The sequence below is a fragment of the Trachurus japonicus genome, chromosome 5 (assembly GCF_045865225.1).
Source record: "Trachurus japonicus isolate A0001 chromosome 5, Traja_1.0".
NCBI lineage: Eukaryota > Metazoa > Chordata > Actinopteri > Carangiformes > Carangidae > Trachurus > Trachurus japonicus.
The window spans coordinates 25184931-25212218 of record NC_140911.1 but is presented as its reverse complement, the minus strand read 5'-3'; the positions used below and the strand labels follow the sequence as shown (position 1 = coordinate 25212218).

Here is a 27288-nt window from a genome sequence, read left to right as displayed (position 1 = left end):
AGAATAAATAAATAAAAGGTGAGATTTGTCAAAAAATAATCACGTCTCAATAAAAGCATATTGAGAGGTGATTTAAAACAGACTATGCTCCAGCTTTATGTATTTCTTTGATATAGCTATATGGAATATTATATTATTATATGATAATATAATTAGGGGCATCTTGGTCACAAAGGTGTCCCTCTGTCTTATTATATCTTTATCATTTGGGTAGTAAAACTGGATTTATTTTTGGTCCGACTTTTATTTTGAAGGTCTCAGTCGGTGGGGTAAGGGGCTGGTCCAACTAACGGGAAGGTCTGAGAATCTGGTCGTCTGGGTTTATCAACCTTCTCCATACGAAGTGTGATCTGAAAGCAGCATGATGGACAGCTCAGGTAGGAACCAAGCACACACCGACACACAACCATAGCACACAACATAACCCAACATGGTGGCGGTCATTCACCAGACTCACTGACCACAGGACTCGGACTGACCCGCACCACATAGTCCGCAAGTCGCCAAAGCCCCAGGGACACTGCGTGCTATTAAAGACCACGGATCAGGGTTTCACCTCGGCTTAGTTTAAACCCAGTTGGTGTATTTGGTCCACTATTGTAAGTGCAGCAGGCTGTAATTTACATGTGACCTGATGCAGACAGTGGAGAAATTAAAAGCTTGTTTTGTTGACTTTACTGCGGTGATTTGAATAAAGAATATATTTTATTTTGTCTTATTGTGGATTTTTGTAAGGTTTTAGAAATGTCGAACCTTACTTTTCCGGTTCATAGTGTTCGTTAGAAAATTGCATTGTTTTTAATTGTCTTAGGTGCAGGGGTGTGTCCAGACGTTTTTTACGTGGGTGTACGTCCCTATAGGAGCACTGTCTGGTGCTCAGCATAGACTGTAAAAAGAATGGACGTAGCGTCCGTGACGTCACCCATTGGTTTGGGGGAGTTGGGGGAGTCTGTTTTGTGCATGGATGTATTATATTAACTGGATACCGGACCGGAAAATGGCCGCCGTTCATTTCAATGAAAGTTGCTCGCCTGGCGCATACGCCGAAAAAGTTTCTGACTTCCGGGTTTACTTCCGCGTTATGCGGCCCATAGAGCATGCGCAGTTGAGTCACCCCCCATAATGCTCTGCGGTCTCCCATCATGCCCTGGGGCAATGAGAACGAGCAACCGCCGTTCTAGTTTTGGCGCTGCGCGTTCATGTATGAGTTACTTGTGGATTTAAGGAATGAGTATTAAGACTTTTACAGGACTCACACGGACTTTAAAACAAAGATAATGATTTAAAAAGTAAGACGGCCGATCGTAGGTTTACTACGGTCGTTTATATGATCGTTAAATCGTTTTGACAGTTAATTAATATACGATGTTACACTGAAAACGAGTTATAGTCCGAACCTGTAAGCTTAAATCACAATGGAAAATAAATCATAATTAACTGTATTTTTGTTAAACATGACAGAGATGACCACAGAACACCTCAAATAATGTAATGAGGCTTTACTCTTACCTTTTTTTATATTCAATAGTATATTTAACTTGCTGCACAGTTCACCAGTTGTATTTACAGGATGTTGGTGGAGTATAGTCACACGTGTTTTGTTTTTATCAACCACAGCTGTGAGTTAGAGCTCTTTGGCAAATGCATCTTCCTTTTAATAATTGTCTGTACTGGCTGTGTTCATAGTTTCATCATCATCATTAAGCCTTCAGGTGGATGAGACTCTTTGTAATTCAACAGTTTAACCTTACAATATTTCCACAACACACAGAATATCAGTGTCCACTAATACAGCTGTTACAGAACCAGACATTTTAATTAAACACGATGCCTCAGACACAGTTGATGTTGGATTTGGTAGAAGCAGAAAAAAGTCACAAGCATGTTTGTTTTTTTCCGAACAATTTAATAATATGATGATGAGTTTAAGTGATCATTTAGCATACTGACACTGAACAAACACACACTGACGACGGTGAGGAGGAGATTGGAGGATGAGGAGGACGTCCACGGTTCTTCCTCCGGCCCCGGTGAAGACGGGGAGCCGCTGCACCGTCAGGACACACACACGACACACACCGACCATGGGGGAGTCTGGAGAAGTCTCGGTTTACATTTTACCACCGTGGCATTAATTAAGCCGTAAAATAAATTGACGTGAACGGAGCAACAGGTGTAGAACATCAGCCGCGATGAGACACTGTTGACACACACAAACACATACAGCATAAATGACTTATCAAGCTAAAATTACTGAAAAATATGAGTTTTACAGGAGCAGTAATGTAAAACAGTCCGGGTTTCACGTCAGTAAAAGCAGTCATTACGAGGCGATCTCATCAATTAAAACGTTACGTTTAAGAATACGAGTTGACAAGAGACTAATAACAGACATTAACTATCATAAAGTTAAATTAACTCGATGTGACCAAACAAAAACTCACCTTTGAGCCGTGTTTTCCACTTTTCCGAGTGATTTTAGCACCGGACAGAGTCTCATTAGTTTCAGGCATCCTCGGTCCCGAGACACACACGACCGCGCACTGCTGGTGCACGGACACAGCCGTGACGTCACGGCCAGAAAAGAGACTTTTCTGTGGCTTTTTGGCCGTTAGAAAACCTTTTGACGGATAAAAAGTCCATGACTTAAAAATATAGAATACAAAGATTAGTAATTAACGGAGGTTACAGCTGGAGGTGTCCTGTGAACAGTTTTACAGGCTTCTCTTTTACTATTGCGGTCTATGGGAAAAATCCTTTCTGGGCCGCATGGGATTTTTTGTTGCAGTACCACGGGTGGCCACTGGGAAAAATCGGCGTGCCTGCTGAGAGGATTACAGGGGGGCTGGTTTTGTGCCGCTACTACGGGGGTTTGAACCGCGCCATGTTGGATTCTACTTGCCATATTTGGAGCGGTGCGGCCGTTGGCCGGCCGAGAGCCCGCCCACTGGCCTCGTAGCAGCGGTCGCCGGACCTGTCACTCAACGGTTCTGCGCCCTAATTGGCCAGAACTTTAAACCTAATAACAGTAAAACGGTAGAGTTTTAAAAAAATTCACCCCCCTCAGAGTGTGTGCGGGGGTAGAAACTATCGGTTGAGACCAAAAAAATGAAATGTACCAGGCTGTAAATATGTTTTTTAAAGCTGTAAAATCGGCTATTTTAACATGGGGCTCAATTGGAGTTGCTCCCTTCTGGAGCCAGCCCCCAGCGACAGCCGAGGGGATTGCAGTTTTTTGAACGCGGAAGTGAGCTTCACTTCTCAGACCGACAACTGCCCCCTTGGTGCTCAGACACGCACTAACATGCTAGCCTGGTTGGCACGACTTTCCAATGTTGATACTCAGCATTGGGTCTGGCCAAGACGTTAAGAGAATCCATTTCTCAAAGCGCATCCTTCAAACCTGGTTTACCCGCCCCCCTCAAATGCCTCAGTCTGCTATTGGTCGAAGCCAGAATAGGCGGTGTCGGAGCTTAAACCAATCACACCGCTCTTTCCTCTGACGTATGTGATGCGACGAAAACTGAACACTGACGCGAGAGAATGAAAATTACTTGAACACGCCTCTACCCAGAGCCGTTGGAGAGGCTCGACGTTGATTGGCTCTCGAAAAAGAGGGTGGAGTTCCCGAAAATTCGGGAGACAGAAATCCAGTTAATAGAGAGCCTAAGCGGAAGCAGGAAGTAACGGCGCCATGGGACCTCAACTCTGAAAAACTTGCCATTCAAATGAATGAGACTGAAAATTTTATTTCGTGATCCGATTGAATTGCGCCATGAGAAAAAAATATGTCCTCTACCTGTTTAAAACATCACGTTTCATGCCAAGAAATCAGCCGTTTATCATAAAACGGCAACAGAAGAATGTAGGCTATTTTGTGTAAAGACCGCTCCACGGACTACAGATCTGTGTCCCACAGAAAATACGTCACCAACTGACACGGGAAAGGGCGGCAATTGGTGTGTGACGTCACCTACGCGACTTGTAGTCTTTCTGCTTACAGATTCTTCTGAATTTTATTCTACAATAGCTTTACAATAAACGGCTGATTTCTCGGGATGAAACGTGATGTTTTAAACAGGTAGAGGACATATTTTTTTCTCATGGCACAATTCAAACGGATCACGAAATAAAATTTTCAGTCCCGTTCATTTGAATGGCGAGTTTTTCAGAGTTGAGGTCCCATGGTGACCGTTACTTCCTGCTTCCGCTTAGGCTCTCTATAGCACGGTTGGCCAGACTAGCAGTCAGCAGCGCTTTTGCGAGGCGTGACGTCACTAGTGTGGGCGCGACCAGGCTACTAACATGCCTACTAATGTCAGCATAGCATTAAGATATGGTCTTACATTTCCTGTGCTAGTAGTATAAATTGAGAATAAATAGGCAAATCACCACATAACAGAGTGGAAACATACAGCAATTGTAAGAATATAGAACAGCTATACCTTATTCTTGAAAAAAGTTACTCCCAAAAATTACAGGCTATCCAACAGAGTAGTTGGTTACAGAAATAAGTGGGGAAAACCGCAGTGTAACTTGACCCCCCACCCCCATGCCAGGCTAAGCATCCTTTATTTTATTTTATTTTTAATCGGTTTTTATATTCCATTCATTATGTTTTTATTCCAAAACTGTGGATGTCACACTGATTTTCAAGGTCCCAGAAGCACAAATGTGACTTTTGAAAAAAAATCTTTTACCACTGTGATAGATGCCACAGCCCAGGTTTTAACAGTCTGCTAAGTGACTTTCTCATTGTACAGAAACACATGGAAACCAATGACGATGCTCTGAGAGGCTGGAGGCCTGGGGTATAAGTGGTAACATCTGGTAATGGCTGATGGAAATTAGTCATTAGTTTCTTGACCAAAAAAAAAAGTGTAAAAGTTTTTCATTCTATTTAATTTCTTTTGATCAAACTTTTCGTTTCCAGGGTAGGACAGAGAGGTATGTCACATTGCTACACCAAAACTGGTATCATTTTTCATAAACAAGTCCTTCAGGTAAAATAATCCTATAGGTTCTTTTTCACATAATCTTGTTGGTTAGGTTAGGAAAGATCATGATTTTGGATGAAGTATGTTTAACAGTCTTTGTTGTCATACTTCAATAATGGAATGGTTAACTTTGGGTATAGGTATCGGTTTTTATTGGTTTTATCCGATACCAGTGCCAAACTAGTATTTTGGAAAAGGTGCCTGTGCTTAAACGGTGCCCGAACCAGTTCTTAAAGAATGGAAAAAAATACACACGTGGTCCAAAAACAGTGCCTTTTTATTTTCAAGGCATTATGTGACATGCAAGTTGAACAGAGTATTCGTTCGACATCATGCCATAAATGTAGGAAATTGGTGTGGTGGTACGCTCGACTATGACGACCGCGGGCATTACGCGCGCAGTTCACTCCACGTACTGTATGGTCCACTCTCAGTATACACCCTACTATGGGGGCCTTTAGGCATTTTGAAGGTTCACTTCCATGCAGGTGAAAAACTGACGTCACGTCACGTGTAGCGCCGGCACAGCTATAGACCTGGGGGGGAAGGGGTAATTAAAAATTCAGTGGCCCCGAAATGAAGCACCGAAATCTGGGTTGCTTTTCAGTGTGGTTACTACCGTTTACGTCAGTGCCATTATGGTACCGAGTATTAGTACCCATCCCTACCCATTCATCTACCCCAACATCCTCCATACTTGGATCTTGGTGTTTTTCCACTCACCGCACTTCTCCCTATGCTCCTGTTATAATTACTACAGCCACTAGGTGTCACCTATAGCAACAAAACGTAATTGGATCATGATTATCTACTGTAACAAACGACCCTGAGCTAATGGTATGTTTTCAGGTTGTCTGTCTGTCCTTTTCCTGTGAACTCAATAACTCCAAAACACCTTGAGCGAATCTCTTTAAATTTAACACAACCCTTTACTCGGACCCAAAACTGAACTGATTAGAATTTAGAGGTTTAAGCATAAAGGTCAAAGGCCACTGTGACCTCACAAAACACATTTTTGCCCATCACTCATAAATTCTTACACAAATTATAACATTAATGTGAAGAAGGGATGACATTTTATACCCAAATGGCTGGAGGTCAATCATGAAACCAGAAATATTTCCTGTCACTTGCTGGTTTCGCAGGAATATACAAAGGCAGTAATCTGAGTTGTATTCGTCAGCATGTGGGTTTGATATCAGGATACATTCGGCATTGTTTAACCAGGGAGTGTCACTACACAATGTAGATTTGTTTGTGGAAGTGAGGCTGGATCAGATTAAATTAATTAGATAAAATGTGTCTTTGATGTTGTTGGGGCTCACACAGAAGTCTGTGTCTCTGTTCGTGTTTTCTGCAAATAGGGCTTCCATGCTTCCCTCTTTTCACTGGCAATGTGTCTGGTTTCACATAAACCTTACACCATTAAACCCTGACTTACTGGAACAGCTGCAGGGAACTGTGGGAAGGAGTGTCACAATACCGTGGAACTTACAGCAGTAGAGTTAGTCAAGTTAAAATGATTTCCGCATGTTGGCTCTATCCTCTGCTTCCTCATTGTAATGAAATTAGATGAAATGAAATTGTAGCATTTGAGGAAATCTTTCTCAAGAGCAAAGAGATGGGGGATTTATTGATAGCCGCAGGGGAAATTCAGTTTGGCACGACAACACAAAGGAATGCATTGCAGTTGCCATCAGACAAAGGAATTACTGTAGCATAAACAACAATGCACGAGGAAGAAATGAAATAAAACATGAAGGCATGCATTTACATGTGCAGTGCTAATTTCTTGTAACATATCTGTGGGGTCGCACTGGTGGTATCGGGTGATGTGGTGTGGTGGGGACTCGTGGCCGCTTGCACGAAAACTTTAAGACACATGAATACGTTTCTGAGCTGCTTTATCTCAGCATAGAAAGGGCAAGACCATGATAAATGTCAGCTTCCCCTCTTATCTTCATCTCTGAAGATATCATGCAATATCAGCCAAACTGATTTTATCAATTCATAAGTAGAGTGTGTCATTTTACAGACTCTCTCTTAAAGAGTCAAATTCTTCATAGCTTCCATTTGGTTAAAGTAAATCATCACACAGGAAAACCCTTTTATATAGAGAGAGAATAGAATAGAAATAGAAAATACTCTATTAATCCCTAGGAGGGAAATTCAGATTGTACAGCAGTTTACATAACAATGATGTGATATAAATGGTATAAAAAGTAAAAAGTAATATGTCGCACTACAAAATGAAAAACACCTATATAACCCTACAACAGGAAGCACAAAAATATTGCTTAAAGAATTACTTTGACATTGAGGACTTTGTTGTTGTTTTTTCTCTTTCTTGGTTTTGATGAGAATCAGCATCTCTGAAACTCATTAACACATGAAAAACTGTGTTGTATGAAGATAAACATAGCCTTTGTCCTGTATGTTTCTGAGGAGCAGTTTTGAAGCTTCTGCCTATTCCAAAAATTTGTCAAATATGTGCCGGTTTGTGGTAGGCATTTGCCCACCCACCTGTCACTCAAAGCAGGTACGGATTCAATTATGTAGAACTTTATTTAAATGAGAGAGTTACATAAAACAAATCACCTCCATACAGTCATCATGAAGGTAAAGCTATAGAGACTAAAACTGTTTCTGTACCAGGTTGTTAACAGGTTTATCTCGGCTGTTGAGTTGAAAATTTTAACACAGGAGTCGATGGGAATTGATTCCCTAGTGGCCGTTAAAGGAACTTACATGCTGCCTTCAGTTTCAGCCGCAGGAGTTACTTCTTGGCTATTGTGTAGCTGAATGCACCTTCTTACGGGCTGATGAGGATACACTATAGCAGTGGTGGGGTGGGGAATAAACCACAGACCTTTACCCCTCCTAATCAGCTCCTTATTTACTTTGCAGGCATGAGAGTAGTAGCAATTTTCTTTTTCAACTCTTGGTAAAACATTAAGAAGCAAATAACCAAAAATGTTCCCGTACAGTATATCCAAGTTTTGTTTTTTAAAATGACAAAATGTAACTCTGGGTTTTACTAAACCTGGAAATTAACATTAAAGGGATAGTTCACCCAAAATTGAAATTTCATCACTCATTATCTACTCACCCTCATGTGGACTAAGGGCTGGGAGAACTTTCAGAGTCCTCCGTGCCTTCTCTGAGTTACAGGGGGTCTCGGCGTAGCAGTGCATGTCCATATAACGGTTGCAAATGGATACCAACTGTCTTCGTAACAAAAAGACACACCAAAAAACATCCAAATACCTTCATGCTGCTCGTATGTAATGTCTCTCTTGTATTGAAGCCCCGAAATGTGAAATTGTCCCGAAAAAAATTAAATAAGTCAATATTTCAAGCTTGTTTTGTAGCGGAAGCTCCTCTTCCCGGTTTGTCAAATTTGGACGAACCGGGAAGAGGACAGACCCTGGTTCGACCCTGGAAGAGGAGCTTCCGCTACAAAACAAGCTTGAAATATTGACTTATTTAATTTTTTTCGGGACAATTTCGCATTTCGGGGCTTCAATACAAGAGAGACATTACATACGAGCAGCATGGAGGTATTTGGATGTTTTTTGGTGTGTCTTTTTGTTACGAAGACAGTTGGTATCCATTTGCAACCGTTATATGGACATGCACTGCTACGCCGAGACCCCCTGTAACTCAGAGAAGGCACGGAGGACTGTGAAACTTCTCCCAGCCCTTAGTCGACATGACTGTGAGTAGATAATGAGTGAAATTAACAGGATTATTTTCCATTCTCACTGACTTGATGGTCTGGTGACTGGTCTAACATCTATTTTTCCTTTTGTTTTTTATGTAGCTGTGTATCCCCCTCCCTCTGCTCCCCCGGCCAACATGTTCAACAATGTGCCTGGGTATGAAGGCACAGTGGTAGGAGGAGGTAAGTGACGTCCAAACCACAAGTCTTCACAGAGCAGTCATATTGTTGTCGCTGCTGAAAGGTGTTGCTGTTTCTGCAGGTGGTTTTTTGCCCCCTCCCATGCCTGTGGAGCCTCTAGCTCCTCCAGAACCTGCCCCTATGCCCGACTGGAGGTAAGACCTGACTGCACCTGCTTCACTGAGCTGCTCATCCACCTGTAGCTACCGGTCAGTTGCATCCAGTGGGATGCTCATGTTGCTCATGTTGTATGTGTGTGTGTGCTTGCTGCAGCATCCCATCACTCACAGAGGATGTGGCACGTGAGGCCTTCAAGAACTTTGCGTCATCTCACTGCTGCTACAGTTCATCACCGGCTGAGGATGGTGTCATCACCAGCATGGAGCCATCCAACACCTTTAGGGTGATCTGATGTTCACACTTCTTTTGTTATTGAACACCACTCCTGCCATGGTTCTGTCTGTACCATCAGATGATTTAGTACACTTCATTCTACAGTCTGTTTTACGTACTGAAGAACTGGCAGTTTGCTTCATATCCATCTGAGATCATCCTGTGATCTGTGTCTGAATGTGATATCTCACTGTCACTTATTGCACAGCATGCCAGGCTTTAATCAATGCCTTCTATAGCAGCAACTAATTATATAATGAAGCAGTCAGTGCATACAGTTCCTAAAATACTCCAAACAGCTGCACTATTCATGCACAAGGCCAAAGAGTACAAACATGTGATGTAGCCTATCTAACCTCACTGTGATGTTCCCAAAGAGTGTTAGTGTAAAAGATATTAGGAACTACTACTGACATTTATCAACAAGGCCCTAATGTTGCACAAATGTTTTTGGTGAGTAGAAAATTGGTGAATTATCGATTTTGGGTGAAGTATCCCTTTAAATGAGGTTTTCACAAGGAAAGAACAGGTTATCTGCAACCTGTGGCTTTTTGAGATCTTGGCTAGTTGCGTTGACTTCCAGATGTGGACTAGATGATCAGATTACATTCTGCTGCATTTACAACTGGATTAACATGAGTTCTTCCTGGTCCAGGTACATGTTACCAGGTGGAAATGGGATGCAACTGCTTGTTCTCGCTGTGCATATAAAAGACAGGACAGAGAGAAATCTTTGATCAGAGTCTGATATTTTCTCACTAGTTTATAAACACTTTAATTACTACTCATGTCTCTCACATGACTGTCATGTGACCTCAGAGACTTTCACATGACACATGACCAAAACTCAATGCTTAAAATGAATCTTCTCTTAGCTCATAGCATACCAACAAGATCTAAACCGAATCATCAACATGAATGTATTAATTCATTCTGATAATTACTTAATTTGGATCTGTTCTGTAGTATCGACTGGAGACATTCACAGAGTCCAGGTCAACTGAATGGGCCCACAAACCCTATGAAGGTACACACACACACACACACACACACACACACACACACACACACACACACACACACACACACACACACATCGTTGTTTAATCTCTTTACCTGCTGTATACCTAGCGAGGATGGTGGTGTTTATGCTGCCCTCAGTATATGATGTGATGCCCTTTGGCAGTTAGACAAACTCCTTCCTGACATCATGACTCTGAAGACAGTTGTCCACTGTCCACAGGTTTATTGACACAAGAAAGAGTAAAACTGAAACACACAAAAGGCATAATGATCACAAATTAAATTGCTTCCTCTATGCTTACACACACACACACACACACACACACACTTGCTCTTGCCTTGGCTGCCGCGGACCCCGTTGATGACACACTTGAGTGCGTAGCAGAACATGTAGCACTAGCATGAGACCGCGTCTTTAATGAAGTTGTTTTCTCGGACATGGCGTTATCTGACATACCTCTGTTTAGACGCTGCTGTGATGGTCATCCACTGGCTGCGTGTGATGACGTTGTTAGTAGCATCTGTTAGCTTGCTGCATCATCTTGCCCGCTAGAAAGCTGTTGTTTTACTATGCTGCCCTTTGGCAGTTAGACAAACTCCTTTCTGACATCATGACTCTGAAGACAGTTGTCCATTGTCCACAGGTTTATTGACACAAGAAAGAGTAAAACCGAAACACACAAAAGGCATAATGAATACATGTAGCGGATGTGCACTCACTCCACCCATAAAAGACGTGCTAACCAACCCGCCAAGGGGTTGTCAACCTCTTGGCGAAGAGGTTAGCATCGTCGCCTCCGGTGCAGGAGGTTGTGGGATTGAACCCCACCTAGGGCAGGCCGTGAGAAACACAACGCAGAGGGCCAGATATGACGTGGGCTACAGTGGTGCCGTGACTCGGATGCCCTGGGTGGAGTGAGTTCAGCGGGGTTGAGTGTAGCGGATGTGCACTCATTCCACCCATAAAAGACCTGCTAACCAACCCGCCAAGTGTTTGTCAACCTCTTGGCAAAGAGGTTAGCATCGTCGCCTCCGGTGTGGGAGGTTGTGGGATCGAACCCCACCTAGGGCAGGCTGTGAGAAACACAACGCAGAGGGCCAGATATGACGTCGGCTACATACACACACACAATGTAAATATACTGATTCTTAATGAACTAAAGTGCTTGTTTTTAACTGCTACTTTCCATGTATTTATTACTTATTTACCTGTAAACCATTGTATTTTAACATATTTTAACGTATAATCAACTATTTATTCACTTTTATTCCCTTATATGAATTTTAGCAACAGCCATGGTGGGTGGAGTAGTCAATGACTCGATAGACTTCCTGAATAAACTTCTCAAACTAAACATTGTCACAAAAAGAATAATCTACGATCATTAATAACAATAAAACAAATAAATATACCAAGGATGCCATCAAAGGCCATAAGATGAACCTGTTACATGCATTTCCTGTTTCAAAGTAAAATCCTACAAAATAAAAGTTTAGCGATTGTAGCAAAACAGTGTTAGAGAATGGTATGCTGATTTTTGATTTGATTCAAGTTTTGCATAATGTTTAAAGGTCTTTAACCAAGTCTGAACTTTCGTTTATATTATTAGCAATTTAAGTAAAGTAAGTAATGTGTCTGACGTAACTAAATAGTTTGACAGATTACTGCATTTAAATCAAGTATGTTCCAAGGGACATGGCTACTGTAAATTTGTTGGAACTTGATTCACTGCTTTATAATGAAAAGCAGTAATATAGTAATGGTTACTCATTAGGGCTGTAGCCGATATACGAGTACTCGATTACTCGCTCGGCTTGGGTGGCATCCGAGTGCCATTTCACCGACTCGGATACTCGCCCCCCCTCCAGCGCCCGCCCGCTCACAGCTCGGGCGCTGGAGCGTACTGTCGTGGCTCGCTTTTTTTTTGCTCTTTTAATTGCGAGTTATTTGAGGATATCTATGAGGAAAAATATCATACTGTATGGACAACCGTTTCAGCTGTTTTATTAAAATAAATAGTATTTTATGATGAAAAGAATTGTATTACTTAACTGTCCGATTTACGCGGCAGGCAGTTTCCTCTCTCAATTACTATTAATTGTAAGTGATCAGGACCGTTCTCTTCCGCTGCTCCGCTCTCCCCCCACATGCCGCTCGTCCCTCCGTGTTCCGCTCCATCTACACGCCCGCCCCCGTCGACAAATACTCGAGTACTACTCGGATAGTGACCCCGAACATTCGGATAGTAAAATATGCTACTTGTTGCAGCCCTATTACTCATATATCTCTACTCTCTACTCTAATCAAATAGATCAAACGCAAATAATGCCACATCCTACATTTCCCATAATGCAGTTTGATAGTGTCTCTTATTAGACCCCAAACCTCCACCTGTTAAACACCAAGCACGCATTTCAACGCCTGACAACACTAGACCATGATGTCACAATGACACCGCTGTGAAATCACGGTAACAACAGCTTTCAGGTCTATTTTGATTGCGTTCTTGATTGACAGGTGGGTAAAATGTTTCTGTCTTGTGTAACTGACAGGTGAGCCAGCTGACTTCTACACCCAGACTGCCCCTCGACCCTGGGAAGTCCAGGCCACGCCCCCCAACCTCTTTACCGATCACAAACAGGAGATCCGGGTGCCCTTCACCTCATCCATCAAGGTGATTGTTAACTGTCTGTTAGAGACTTGTTTCTAGAGTTATCTATTGTTAATTTACCTTGAATTTGAATTTAAAACAGAGTTCTTAGTTGTTGACTTAAAGCCAGTCAGAGAGTAGGATGATCTTGCTGGGGTAAATTTGTTGTAGAGTCTGAATTATCATGGGGGGCCTTGAGAACTTTAAAGAAGTCCCGTAGAAAGTTCCAGAAGTCTCTGAGGAAGTTCAAATGCCCCTTGAGGGGGATCCACAGGGCCTTGAGAGGCTATCATTGGTCCTTAAAGGGTTCCACAAGTTCTAGAAGTTCTTGCTAAGGTTTCCAGGGATTCTGACTGAGTGAGCTGCTAATGCAGTAGTTCAACTATTGACCTGAACTAGTGACATTAACATTGTGTGTGTGTGTGTAGGACTGCCACACCTGCCACAGCTCAGGGACGGCTCCATGTGAAGAGTGCAATGGAAATGGATATGTAAGTAGATTGGCCATCAGTTGGTTAATTAATTGATGTAATAGTGATCTAGATAATAACTTTTTATTTCCACAATGATACCAAAGCAACATTAAAGTGTGTGTGTGTGTGTGTGTGTGTGTAGAAACCGTGCTGGGTGTGTAATGGCTCTGGGACAAAGATGGATGAGAACTGCCATCGGTGTGAGGGTACTGGCAGAGACAGGTACAGTGAAAAGGCAAATTGTGTATTGCCTTAAAAAAAACTTGACCTTAAATTAGGAAAACTAGTCTCATATGAAATGTTGTACTTTTACAATACCAAATATGAGGAAACTTAAAGGACAATTCCAGGCGAATTCAACTCTGGGGTGTATTTTCCTATCATTTTAGGTCTAAAAGAATGAATCTGAAGATTTTAAGTTTAATCGCTCCTGTTTTGCGGTAGTTGCGTCTGTCCCCACATCGCCACGGCAGCAATGAATGGGAGTGGATGTAAGTTCCGCTGTTTAGGCTGTTTACAGCTAGCCAGGCTAGCGCCGCCTACTGGTTCCGGCAAATTTCATTTGCCTCAACAATGTAGTCAGGACACTAGCAATGCGTTTCGGTTTGCTCCGTCCGCCAGAGCGGACGGACCAATCAGCGAACAGACGGGTAAGTGAAGGCGATGACGTTGAACTCAAGCGCTCAAGATTAACCTATGAGCTTAACCGGTGTATAGCACACATGACCACCAAGCAGCAGCGATTAGTTGAAGCAAATGTAAGCAACCGCCTCCCGGAAGCAAACGAATCCCTATGGCTCAGGTTCAGACGCTTTTTGAAATGTAATGAAATAAGCGGCTGATGCATCAGGCTAGTTTACAGCCCTCAAAGCCGCAATTTTTTTCCACAGATAGCGTCAGATGGCTACTCAAACATGCACCGAGAAGTTTATTTACTTCAAGCAAGCCGACATGTTTGTAAAACTAGATCTAATTCAAACAGTGTTGAGACTAACGCCGTTAGAATAAACGCGATTACGTAACGCCGTTACATTCCTCTGTAATTTGTAATCTAATTAATTACTTTATCCAGCGTTACTAACGCCGTTTCCGTTACTAACATGACTTGTGTTGCCGTTACTAAAATCGGGGCCCCAGCGCGATCGTGGTAAAAAAAAAAAAAAAAAAAGCCTGCAGCCAGCATGAGTTCTAGGCCAGGCATCATCAAATGGCGGACCTCGGTCCGGACCCGGACCGAGTGATGGTTTGATCCGGACCCGAGACCAATCTCTAATAAGTTAACATTTTCCTGGAGCATTTTTTTCCGACGGGACAGCGGGCTCCAGTCAATACTGCAGCTTCACTCAATTGAGCCAATCAGATCGTTTGTTTACCCTGCGCGACCAGCGCGTCAGAGAGGGAAAGAGAAAGGAGACGGAGTGATGGCAGCATGTCTTGCTCCAAAATTTAAAAAAAGTTGATGCTGAAGTCAAAGGCGAGCCACCGGGCGTTTGTGGCCGCCGTCGCCGCCTTGGTTAGGCGTGTGTGTGTGCGTGCGCGCGCGTGCGGGCCGTTCAGATGGGTCTCTTGTTGCGCGCACAAGCCCATTACTTTCATGTGCGCTCACAACCGAGAGCGACGCCGTAGTGGTGCGTATTCGGTGCACGTGCTTGTTTCCTGTTTCTCCGCCGGTGTTGTGTCAGACCCCCGGTTCTCCCTCGGTCTGTAAACTTTTTCACGTGGAGCTCTGCCCCGTTTGAAAGGAGAAGGAAGCCCGTATGCGGGAAGACGTCGCTTCAGACATGTAGAATGTGTGTTGTAGAAGAGAAACACCTATTTCAGGACTACTGACCAGAACAGAACAGACATATCCTGTGATTTTCAGCCTCCCTCCATATTTAATAGAAGGGGACAATGCAATGACAGTGCAGCTATCAAGATGCTTTTGACACCTTGGCCTCAAAAAAAGAAAGAAAAAAAAAGCACCAAACAAACAAACAAACAAACAAACAAACAAACAAACAAACAAACAAACAAACAAACAAACAAACAGGGAAACCCCCTTATTTATTCTGTTTTGTTCTCTTTAATTGAAATAACAGGCCTTAAATTAATTTGCCTGGGGGCTACTTTTATTCATGGTAAAAAAAATAAAATAATTTAAAGCTAGTTGTTTACTATACAAGTGCACTATGTTAAATGTTTCCTGTGTTGAAAATTGACAATAGATATGAAAATGCACTTCGTTGATTTTATTTATTTGACATAGGGGTAGGCTATAGCTTATATATAAGACACCATTTGGACTTTATAAGGTTCGGACCTTTCACTTGGATGAAAGTTTAGTAACTGGACCTCAATGAATTTTAATTGAATACCCCTGTTCTAGGCTATTGTTTTTTCTTTTCTTCCTTTCCTCCTCCTCACTTCATAAGCGGGCTGCAGAGTAGAGAGCACACTAGTACAACACGGTTTCGATAAATACCAAGGATAAGACAGGTCATGTTTTGCGGATATGGAACAAGGAAGTAACTGACTTGACGATGTATAGCTGCGTGACATCATTGACGAATCCTTGTAGGAGTTTATTTTACACACAAACCGACGTAGCTTCTGTGCGGCGCACACACACAACTTTCGACCGGTAAAACCAAAGTGATAGACAGAGAAGAAATGGCGAGTACAGAAGAGGAGGATAAAGTGGGAAAGTCGGCGTTTAAATCACTTTATGTTGTTTAACTGTTTAGTTTTGTGCAAAGAAAGTACTTGAAGTAGGCTACTCACTGTATGTATAGAAGACAGTTGTCTGAACATGTAAGCCTTTTTGTTTCTTCTTTAATTTGCACTGTTTGCACTGAAACATAATATTTTCAGATGTGGGTCAGAGACTAAATACCTTTTGGGGTCCTTGACAGCCAGGTGAAAAGATTGAGCACCACTGACTTAGAACCATACTGTATGTGTTTAGAAAACAGTCAGGATTTAGTAGACATTTCTACTGTAGCTACATTTGATATCAGGTCTGAAAGGGATTGTTATGCCAGTTGCTGATGTGTCAGTTTCAATAAATATTATGTTGATGAGCAATAAATTGAATTATTGAAGTTCATATCCCCCCCCATGGCAAAGGATATTTGTTTAAGGTTAATTATCTCTCTATGCTGTTCTACTCTATGAAACTGGCGTGTGAAACATGCTTCTAAAAAGCCGAATTCTTTGACATATTACTTTGTTTTAGTAACGCAAAAATTACTTTTCCTAGTAATTAGTTACTTTTATAATAGAGTAATTGAGTTACTAACTCAATTACTTTTTTAAGAAGTAATTTGTAATTGTAATTAGTTACTTTTTCAAAGTAATTTGCCCATCACTGAATTCAAAGTCTCCCGGAGTCTCGCGCGAGACCCAGTTGCCGTGCTCGGTGTGTTCAGGTGCAGTGGGAAAAGCTACCGTTTGTGTCATAAACACAGGAATATCAACTCTTTACTTGCTTCAAGTAAAAAAAACTTCTCGGCGCATCTTTGAGTAGCCATCTGACGCTGTCTGTGGAAAAAAATGTACACTTCAAGCAAGTAAAGAGTTGATATTCCTGTGTTTATGACACAAGCGGTAGCTCCTACTGCGCCTGAATACACCAGCACTGCAACTTCGGGCTCGCGCGAGACTCCGGGAGACTTTGAATTAGATCGACTTTTACAAACATGTCAGCTTGCTTGAAGTAAATAAACTTCTCGGTGCATGTTTGAGTAGCCATCTGATGCTGTCTGTGGAAAAAAATTGCGGCTTTGAGGGCTGGAAACAGCCTAAACAGCGGAACTTACATCCACTCCCATTCATTGCTGCCGTAGCGATGCGGGGACAGACGCAACTACCGCAAAACAGGAGCGATTAAACTGAAAATCTTCAGATCCATTCTTTTAGACCTAAAATGATATGAAAATACACCCCTGAGTTGAATTCGCCTGGAATTGTCCTTTAAAGCAGAAGTAAGCAATCCAGTGGTTTTGGCTAACTTCCTGTCAGCAGATGGAGTTAGCAGTCCCCGCCCTCGTCCCTATGTCACCACATTCACGCGCATCCCTTGGCTGCACACACAGAGAGGACCGCCCCTTTTTGCCGTTCTCTCTCCTCATTGGATAAAGGTTGTAGGATACAAGGAAAGTTTTCTCCTCGGCTTACAGCAGAGCAGAGTGACTGACAGACCCGTGTTTCAGACCAAACACTCTATATAAGTGATTGCTGTCGGAAGATAGAACTATTTAAGACTTATATTAACACAAACATCCTGCTTACTTCTGCTTTAAACCAACACTAAGGAACTTTTCAACCTTCATATAATATTTTCAGAACTTTTGTGATGGTACATCGACTTACAACAGGTTGAATGACACCTCTGTCATGGCCTGAGGGGGTCTGTATCGCCTTCACTGGCACTAAGCAACTTTGAGGAGCATGGTGGGCAATGCGGCACCTTTCCATCGGATTGTGCATGTGTGTATACTGTGAAATGATCCGCTGGTAACAGAAACGTAGTTTGGACGTCTTCTGTTAATTTCCATGCACCGGGAGATCAGGATGTTTACGGCGCTACGCGCTAGTGCTCTTGGGAAATGGAGTCTTCCTTCAGGCAAAACACTACCGCTTTGGGCCACTGGCGCCGCCAAACTCAACCAAAACTGAAAGTTCTTTAGTACTGCTTTAAAGGATTAGGTCACTCAATGTGATCGATAACAAAAGGAAAATCTGAGGTCTGACAACATGTCATCTCTCTGACCTGTGTGTGTGTCTCTGTGTTTCTGTGTCTGTGTGCGTGTGTAGGTGCACCGAGTGTAATTCTCATGGAACAAAGCAGTGTCAAACCTGCGATGGAAAACGTCAGCTGCTGACATTCATCCAGCTCAAAGTGGAGTGGTAGGTACAGGAATCGCAACTGTGGGTGTTAAATGAGGTTCCTGGGGTTCTAGGGGGTTTCCAGTGGTCCTCAAAAAGTTGACATGGATCTTTGAGGGGCTTCAAAGGTCAATGGGGGGGAGACTCAGAGACCTTGAAAATGTTGAGGAGGTTCCAGGGGTGTTTGGAGAGGTTGCAATGGTCCTTGAGCAGATTTGCTGAGAGGTTTGCATATGGCCTTGCACAGCTCCTAGGGGCTGTCAGACGTTCCAGGTGTCATGGTAATTGAATAACAACTAAGGGCCATAGAGAAATGTCAGTGGTTCTCCATGGACAGGTGGTCACAGGATCATCAAGAATCTTTCTGGGTCCTGAGGGGTTTCTAAGGGCCCTTGAGAAGAGGTTTTTAAAGAAGTTCAGGACTTTTTAATATATTCTCAATCTTTACGTATTTGATGGATGTATGACTATTTTACAAGGTCTGGTGTGCGTAACTGATCATGAAGTAGTCACTCACAATTCAGGGGAACTGAACTGTAACTGAGAGGTAGTGTGGTATATGGCTGTGACTGTTGTTCTTTCCCTTCCTCTGAAACTTCTTAGTTCTCACCTGAATAATGGAAGTGAACATCAGCAATGATGGTTTCATAGGTGCTGGGGGAGTTAACAGGTATTGTTTTGATTCCAGAGAACACTGAGAGTGTTACCTTCATCTTTTATGAGGTTTCTTGGATCCTTGAAGAGTTTGTAATGGTCTGTGAGGGGATAATTGGACAGGATAATGGCAGTAGTTGAGGTGGTCCCTATGAGTCCTTGAAGATGACACCAAAAAGCTTCACTGGTAATGAATAGTTGTTTAAGATGCTACTGTAGGGTGGATTGTGAGGATGTTTCTACAATTGATTCATCTGATCACAGATCTGACCTAGTGGGCCTAAAGCTGCATACACTGAACCATGCTTACCCTCTTCAGTCAGGTTCAGTGTTGTTATTGATGATAATTTGGTTCCCTCTGGTGGTATGAAATTAAAATTGCATTATCTGAATTCATATTGATACAAATACACACTGCATACAGTTTTTTTTTAAATTGCATAAAATTCATTATGTGTATATATGGTATCTTGTGTGCGTGGTGTTATCCATGGACTTCACAGAGAACAACAATGTGCTGTTTTTCCTCCATACTGATATTAAAATATCTATTGTTTGTGAATTATTGCTTACCCTGTCAAGTACTCTGGAAAATAACCTGGACAAGGTGGCCAGTCGCTCTTAGAATAGGGTTTAAGTAAGTGTATTATAGTAGTGTATTGCCTTCAGTCAATTGATAAAAGTTCAATACCATAACAACAACCTAAAAGTCTATAAGACCATCTTGATGGACCATGATGCTCCTGTGGCTTATATTAGGAAGCATTTGCCAGATAGAGATAGATCACATGTTCTGGCTGCACCATTTGTTTTAATTATTATTTAAAATAATATGTTACATTGAGAATCAATGGCAAAGTGCTGAATATGAAATTGAAAATAGTAAGGAGAAGCAGCACATTTGGACATACCGTATGTATCATATATTGTGTATCTGTGTTTAGGACTAACAATGTGGAGGACCATGTGGTGCAGCAGAACTCTGGTCTGAGGGTTGATGATCTTCGTTCTGTGAGTGGAAAGGAACTGTACAAGTACAACCAGTACATGGTACGTATACACACTAAAACACACAAACACACTCACACACACTTGATTACTTAATGCATCTTCCTGCCCACTTACCCTAAACCAGGCATCATCAAATGGCGGACCTCGGTCCGGACCCGGACCGAGTGATGGTTTGATCCGGACCCGAGACCAATCTCTAATAAGTTAACATTTTCCTGGAGCATTTTTTTCCGACGGGACAGCGGGCTCCAGTCAATACTGCAGCTTCACTCAATTGAGCCAATCAGATCGTTTGTTTACCCTGCGCGACCAGCGCGTCAGAGAGGGAAAGAGAAAGGAGACGGAGTGATGACAGCATGTCTTGCTCCAAAATTTAAAAAAAGTTGATGCTGAAGTCAAAGGCGAGCCACCGGGCGTTTGTGGCCGCCGTCGCCGCCTTGGTTAGGCGTGTGTGTGTGCGTGCGCGCGCGTGCGGGCCGTTCAGATGGGTCTCTTGTTGCGCGCACAAGCCCATTACTTTCATGTGCGCTCACAACCGAGAGCGACGCCGTAGTGGTGCGTATTCGGTGCACGTGCTTGTTTCCTGTTTCTCCGCCGGTGTTGTGTCAGACCCCCGGTTCTCCCTCGGTCTGTAAACTTTTTCACGTGGAGCTCTGCCCCGTTTGAAAGGAGAAGGAAGCCCGTATGCGGGAAGACGTCGCTTCAGACATGTAGAATGTGTGTTGTAGAAGAGAAACACCTATTTCAGGACTACTGACCAGAACAGAACAGACATATCCTGTGATTTTCAGCCTCCCTCCATATTTAATAGAAGGGGACAATGCAATGACAGTGCAGCTATCAAGATGCTTTTGACACCTTGGCCTCAAAAAAAGAAAGAAAAAAAAAGCACCAAACAAACAAACAAACAAACAAACAAACAAACAAACAAACAAACAAACAGGGAAACCCCCTTATTTATTCTGTTTTGTTCTCTTTAATTGAAATAACAGGCCTTAAATTAATTTGCCTGGGGGCTACTTTTATTCATGGTAAAAAAAATAAAATAATTTAAAGCTAGTTGTTTACTATACAAGTGCACTATGTTAAATGTTTCCTGTGTTGAAAATTGACAATAGATATGAAAATGCACTTCGTTGATTTTATTTATTTGACATAGGGGTAGGCTATAGCTTATATATAAGACACCATTTGGACTTTATAAGGTTCGGACCTTTCACTTGGATGAAAGTTTAGTAACTGGACCTCAATGAATTTTAATTGAATACCCCTGCCCTAAACTATAAACCTGAACCTATTCTGACCTCAACCCTTCACAGTCCAGACTGAGATTAAATGGGGTTCTTAAAGGATGTTGCTGAGTATAGCTATGTGTGGTTCTGTCAGCACTGTGTCACTCTGTCTGTCTCACTCAGCTCTACCCACTGATCGGGTTCCCAAACCAAGCCATGGCTGAGGCCTCTGAGCGTCTGATCAAGGACCACCAAACCAAGTACGCCCAGAACTCCAAGATCCTTCAGCAGGTAGGTCCAGCAGACAACTCTCACAAATAGTTATATGTCTTAAAAGCCCATATACAGCACTGTGCAAATGTTTTAGGCATTAAAAGTAAAACAAGGATACTGTCAAAAAAGTTTTTACTGTATGTCAGTAAACACACAGTGCAGCAAATAGAAAACTGCACTCTCTTCACTTTTTTTTACTCTGTCAGTTTTGTGTTGTTTTAAAGGGACAACGAGGAGTTTTGGAAAAGCGAAGCGTTTTCACACTACATTTATGAGCCTCCGCGCACACCGTAAAATTCTTTTGACCGGCGCAAGACGGACTCATGTTTTCACTCATCAATAATTAAAGTCAGAGGTTCAAAGAGGTTCACATACCGTCGTAGTTCCGACCATAAACGGCGATTCAGCTACGTTATTCTCATGACTCGTTGCGAAACTGAAAGTAAAGAAACGCTGGTCGGCTCGACCAGCATCTCCGCCACCACTAATAGTAACAAAATAACGATAGAGACAGATCGATATATTTATCGAAAATGGGCCCATTAACAAGTGTGGGTAGCGGAGATTCATCCACATTAACGTGAGACTTTTTTATAACCGATTAGAAACTCCTCGTTGTCCCTTTAAAGGATAATTCCAGGCGAATTCAACTCGGGGGTGTATTTTCCTATCATTTTAGGTCTAAAAGAAGGAATCTGAAGATTTTCAGTTTAATTGCTCCTGTTTTGCGCTAGTTGTGTCTGTCCCCGCATCGCCACGGCAACGATGAATGGGAGTGGATGCAAGTTCCGCTGCTTAGGCTGTTTACATCCCTCAAAGCCGCAATTCTTTTCCACAGACAGCGTCAGATGGCTACTCAAACATGCACCCAGAAGTTTATTTACTTCAAGCAAGCCGACATGTTTGTAAAACTAAATCTAATTCTCGCGCGAGACCCAGTTGATGTGCTCGGTGTGTTCAGGTGCAGTCGGAGCTACCGTTTGTGTCATAAACACAGGGATATCAACTCTTGACTTGCTTGAAGTTAAAAAAAACTTCTTGCCGCATGTTTGAGTAGCCACCTGACACTGTCTGTGGAAATAAATGTACACTTGAAGCAAGTCAAGAGTTGATGTTCCTGTGTTTATGACACAAACGGAAGCTCCCACTGCACCTGAATACACCGCGCACGGCAACCTGGGTCTTTACAAACAGGTCGGCTTGCTTGAAGTAAATAAACTTCTGGGTGCATGTTTGAGTAGCCATCTGACGCTGTCTGTGGAAAAAAATTGTGGCTTTGAGGGATGTAAACAGCCTAAGCAGCGGAACTTGCATCCGCTCCCATTCATCGCTGCCGTGGCGATGCGGGGACAGACACAACCACCGCAAAACAGGAGACATTAAACTGAAAATCTTCAGATTGCTTCTTTTAGACCTAAAATGTTAGGAAAATACACCCCTGAGTTGAATTCGCCTGGAATTGTCCTTTAAGTGGTGAATTTTCCCTCACAGATGATAAAATACAGATTGTCATGTCTTAAAATATTGACAATATTCATATAATATTATATAGATTTTTCAAAAGCAACAATATTGCTGTTATAGCGCACGTGCAAAAAAGAAAGATGTTACTAACAAGTAACTTCACTATATGAGTGTTTTTTTTTTTTAATTATGATGTTAAAATGCTGCTCCTTATTCAGAGGATAATACAGACGTCGACTAATTTTTCCATACCTTTCTGTTGAGGAAAGAAAACCCCACAATTGTCACTGAAATAACTTGAAACTGACAAAAGTAACGGACCAAAGGACATTCTCCCAGAAGCTTTGTAGACAGATGAGACAAAACTGGAGCTTTTTGATCCAAAACTGAAGCTTTCTGGCAAGTCACTAGCCTCGTAAACAAGCCTCTCCCAGAAATGCATTTCATTTCATTTCTCAGAGAGTCTGGCCTCATTCCCCCTGTAAGTGTTTGGGGTGGGCGGGAGCTGGGCGGGAGTAGTAGCGTTGACAGACAACCCCATTCAGCCAATCAGCAAGTTGGTGTAGTGACGGGGCTTTGCACCAGTCGGTCCCTGATTGGCCAACGTGCTGTGTCAATCACAGCGGCAACGCTGATTGGCTCGGCCTTCTGAGGGTTTCAGGCCAAACGCTTACAGCGGGGATGAGGCCAGACTCTCCCTCAGAAATGAAATGAAATGCATTTCCGGGAGAGGCTGGTTTACGAGGCTAGCAAGTCACACCATGAAACATGAAACATGGATCAGGTCAGGGGTCGTCCAACAGGGTAATGACCCCAAACACACAGCAGCTAAAAACACCCACGAATGGCTAAGAACAAAACACTGGACTATTCTGAAGTGTCCTTCTTCTACTTGCCCTGATCTAAATTCTACTGAACATCTGTGGAAGGAGCTGGAACATGCAGTCTGGAGAAGGATAACCTTCAAACCTGAGACAGCTGGAGCAGTTTGCTCACGAGGAGTCGGCCGAAATACCTGTCGACAGGTGCAGGAGTCTCACTGAGAGCTACAGAAATCGCCTTTTCACTTTTTTTTTTTTTTTTAACAATTCTGTTGAACCATAATTCAAAAGCAGTGTCTGATTTTTGTTGGTTAATTTTGACTTTTTTATGTATTATTACTTTTGTCAGTTTCAAGTTATTTCAGTGGCAATTGTGTGTTTTTCTTTCTTTAACAGAAGGGTACCAACAATTTTGTCCACGTCTGTATGAGCTGCTGCACAGTCAAGTCGTCTGAGGAGTATTGCATGCTTAGTTCACGGTTTTGCCCGACGTGTCGAGGAGTTCTTCTACACCACTTTCACAAGACATGCTTCAGTGCATGATGTTCTATCTAGATTGATCAATGCACAGCTTGTGTATGAACGTTTAAAATTGGAGCAGCACCACAAAATGGCTGGTTCACTATACTGTATAGTTCACTAGGTAGTGGACTAGGGCATGTGTCAGTGCGCTAGAGTCACGCTAACTGTTTGTCCCTGTTCCCAGGCAATCACATCCAAACGTGTTGCTTAGTTGACACACAGACACAGGACTGACACTGATCTGGGAAAGGAAGAGAGTAACCCTCTCTCTCTCTCCCTCTCTCCCTTCCTTCCCTCTCAGAGGCAGACGGTCGAGTTGATCCCCATCACCACGGTGAACTATAAGTGGAAAGGCAACACCCACCTCTACTACGTCTATGGCAATGAGCACCAAGTCAGTGCTGACTACCCAGCAACCTGCTGCTGTGTTATCCTGTAGACACACACACACACACACACACACACACTCACTATTACCTCTCTTACACAATAACCTCTCTCTGTCCTGGACAGTTTTCATCCAATCACTACACAAATGTTGAAGATTTTTCCATAACAGTCCAATTAAAAGAATCCCAGCAGGTGTTTCTATATACTATTGTCCACTCTGAGCTGCTGTGTGGAGCTCATTTTCAACTGATTAATCTAGTCTCTTATATTTTCGATGGGTCCAGTTATTGCAAATAACACACACACAGTTTTCTTTGCAATCTGTAAGGAATAATGTGCTGCTCATGCATCAACAACAATGATGCAATAGAGCAAAACTGAAACTATAGTAGACAAGGGAGAGTAACAGGTGACTTGTGGGCTTCAAAATAAAAAAAACAGAACAGCAGCTCTTCCTGATATTTTGTTCACATTTCAGTTACAATTACCTGTGTTAATTAAATGTTCACATGCACAGTGACTCTCCAACAGCGTAATATAACGATGCATATTCTGAATTGTAGACTGTCCCTGCCAATATCAATGTAAAAAAAAATATTTTTGTTCTTGTGCTCCTTGAACTCTCTTCTCACTTCTCACTCTCAGCCTGACTGAGAAAACTGAACTGTTGATGCCCACGATTAAGATTTTGTCAGAAATATATTGGATGAAAAGTCTCCTGGTACAGTCCGCCTCTTCAATGTCCAATATCGTCAACACATGCATTGTCCTTTATTTCCCTAATGACGATCATTTACCAAAGGTCTTCTTCCTGACACTTTAACTCAAAAGTTTACTTCAGACATGTGCCAATATGTGCCATTTAATGTCCCAAGTGCTGAATGTAAATCTAGTTCATGCCCAAAATGCTTTTTAAGGAAATAGAAAAAAAAGCAAAACATGAGTGCTAGCAAAAAACAATGGATGAACTATGTTTTAATCTGACAGTGTTGATTATATATTAGGTGCTGTACAATTATTTCGATTAATATATGATATATCATGTGACTATGATGTATGAAGAGGTATACTCCACAGGGATATAGTATATGAAAAATAACAGGAACAAGTATATCTGGTTTCTACTTTTGTCTGTCCTCTGTACAGTAGGTAAAGGTAGGAATCACTTTAATGTTAAAACTGTAGAGATAAGAGGTTTCACCACAAACAGGTCAGGACCTTCTGACCTCTGGAACAAAGGCTCATCATGCCAGATGGCGTCAAAGTGAAAATCATTTGCATGTTTGTAAATATTACATCCTCCTAGCTCGATGACATATTATCAACATATCAACCTCCTAAAGGTTGTTTAAAAACACTCACTGCTTTTCTGATTTTTAGCATTGCCTCATGACCACCTGGATGAAAAAAAACATGATCACTGCTGCTGTCTCAGTTTTGAAGCAGGTGCATAGGTGCATACTGAAAATGTTTTTTTTTTTATCCAGACACTTGGAAGATTCTGAAAATCCCTGCAAAATAGTAATTGCTGTTGCTCAGCTGCAAAGATGCTGTTTCTTGTTTTCATGTTTTCATGTTTATAGTTTAGTTAAAACTTTTACCTTTCACCTGGAGAGGCTAAATGACATAACCACTATATTCCTAGTTTTCAGTACATCTATAAATAACCTCATATGTTGCTAATTGTTTATCCTTTGGGGTATTTGAAGGGTTTTTATTTTATTTTAGTTTAGTGTAACTGTTAACACATATACTACAGATACTGTAGACGCAGAATTACCTTGACTTGAGCATTTTTCATCAGAAATTGACATGATGCTAATTCATCCGTTGTCTAAAAGCCTTAACACAAAACTGTGTCCAACAAACATCAACTGCTACGACAAACCTGAAGAACTGAATGTTGTTATCCCATTACTACTCAGTGATATTCTTGTTATTGTAGAAAATCGGCTGTTTGTAACCTGTGAAAATCAACTCCTTCTCTTCTGCTTCTCCTTCCACATCTCAGTTTACAGAAAAATCATTGTATGCAGCGCAAGTCTGATATATGTAGTCAAACAAATGTGACAAATAATTAAAACTTGTCTCATGTCCTTAATCAAAACTCTTTTTCGTATGTCATTTATCTTTATTGACTTTGAACATTTTTGGTTTGGAAATATCTTTAAATCCTACTTGAAACAACTTCAACTCTTCCTTCCTTCCCTCCCAACCCATTGCCTATTTTATTATTTTACTCATTTTATCAGGCTTTTTGTTTCTGTTGGATTTGAACCTGTGCTGAGTAGGACCAAGCCTTAACCTACTGAATGTCAGTCCAAGGTATTAAGTAATTAAACTGAATATGTACTTACAGTATGGTAACATGTCAGAGCAACCTGTAGAAACACACAGACTGGTTGAAAAATATTTCTCATACAAAGGAAAAGAATCTTGTTTGCTCATGAAAGAAGATAAGAGAAATATAACTTTACTCAATAGCAATATGAAACGTGGTCGATAGAAAGTTGATAGGTTTCATCAAGGGGGTGGATCCGACTACGCGCAGGCGTAGCTGACGGTCGGCCATATTGGAACGGGCAACTCGCACAGACGTTTGCATTAGTTCAGG

At 42.0% G+C, this 27288-nt stretch overlaps 1 protein-coding gene across 1 annotated transcript; it reads left to right on the top strand.

Moving 5' to 3' along the window:
* Positions 1 to 290: 290 nt before the first annotated feature.
* Positions 291 to 26767, top strand: LOC146987676 (protein SSUH2 homolog). Its single transcript, XM_085776965.1, has 12 exons — positions 291 to 377; positions 8821 to 8901; positions 8981 to 9053; positions 9172 to 9301; positions 10258 to 10318; positions 12868 to 12989; positions 13394 to 13456; positions 13581 to 13660; positions 18236 to 18328; positions 19906 to 20011; positions 21388 to 21495; positions 24586 to 26767. The coding sequence occupies exons 1-12, from the start codon at positions 362 to 364 to the stop codon at positions 24721 to 24723; spliced, it is 1071 nt and encodes a 356-aa protein (XP_085633091.1). The 5' UTR covers positions 291 to 361; the 3' UTR covers positions 24724 to 26767.
* Positions 26768 to 27288: the final 521 nt, after the last annotated feature.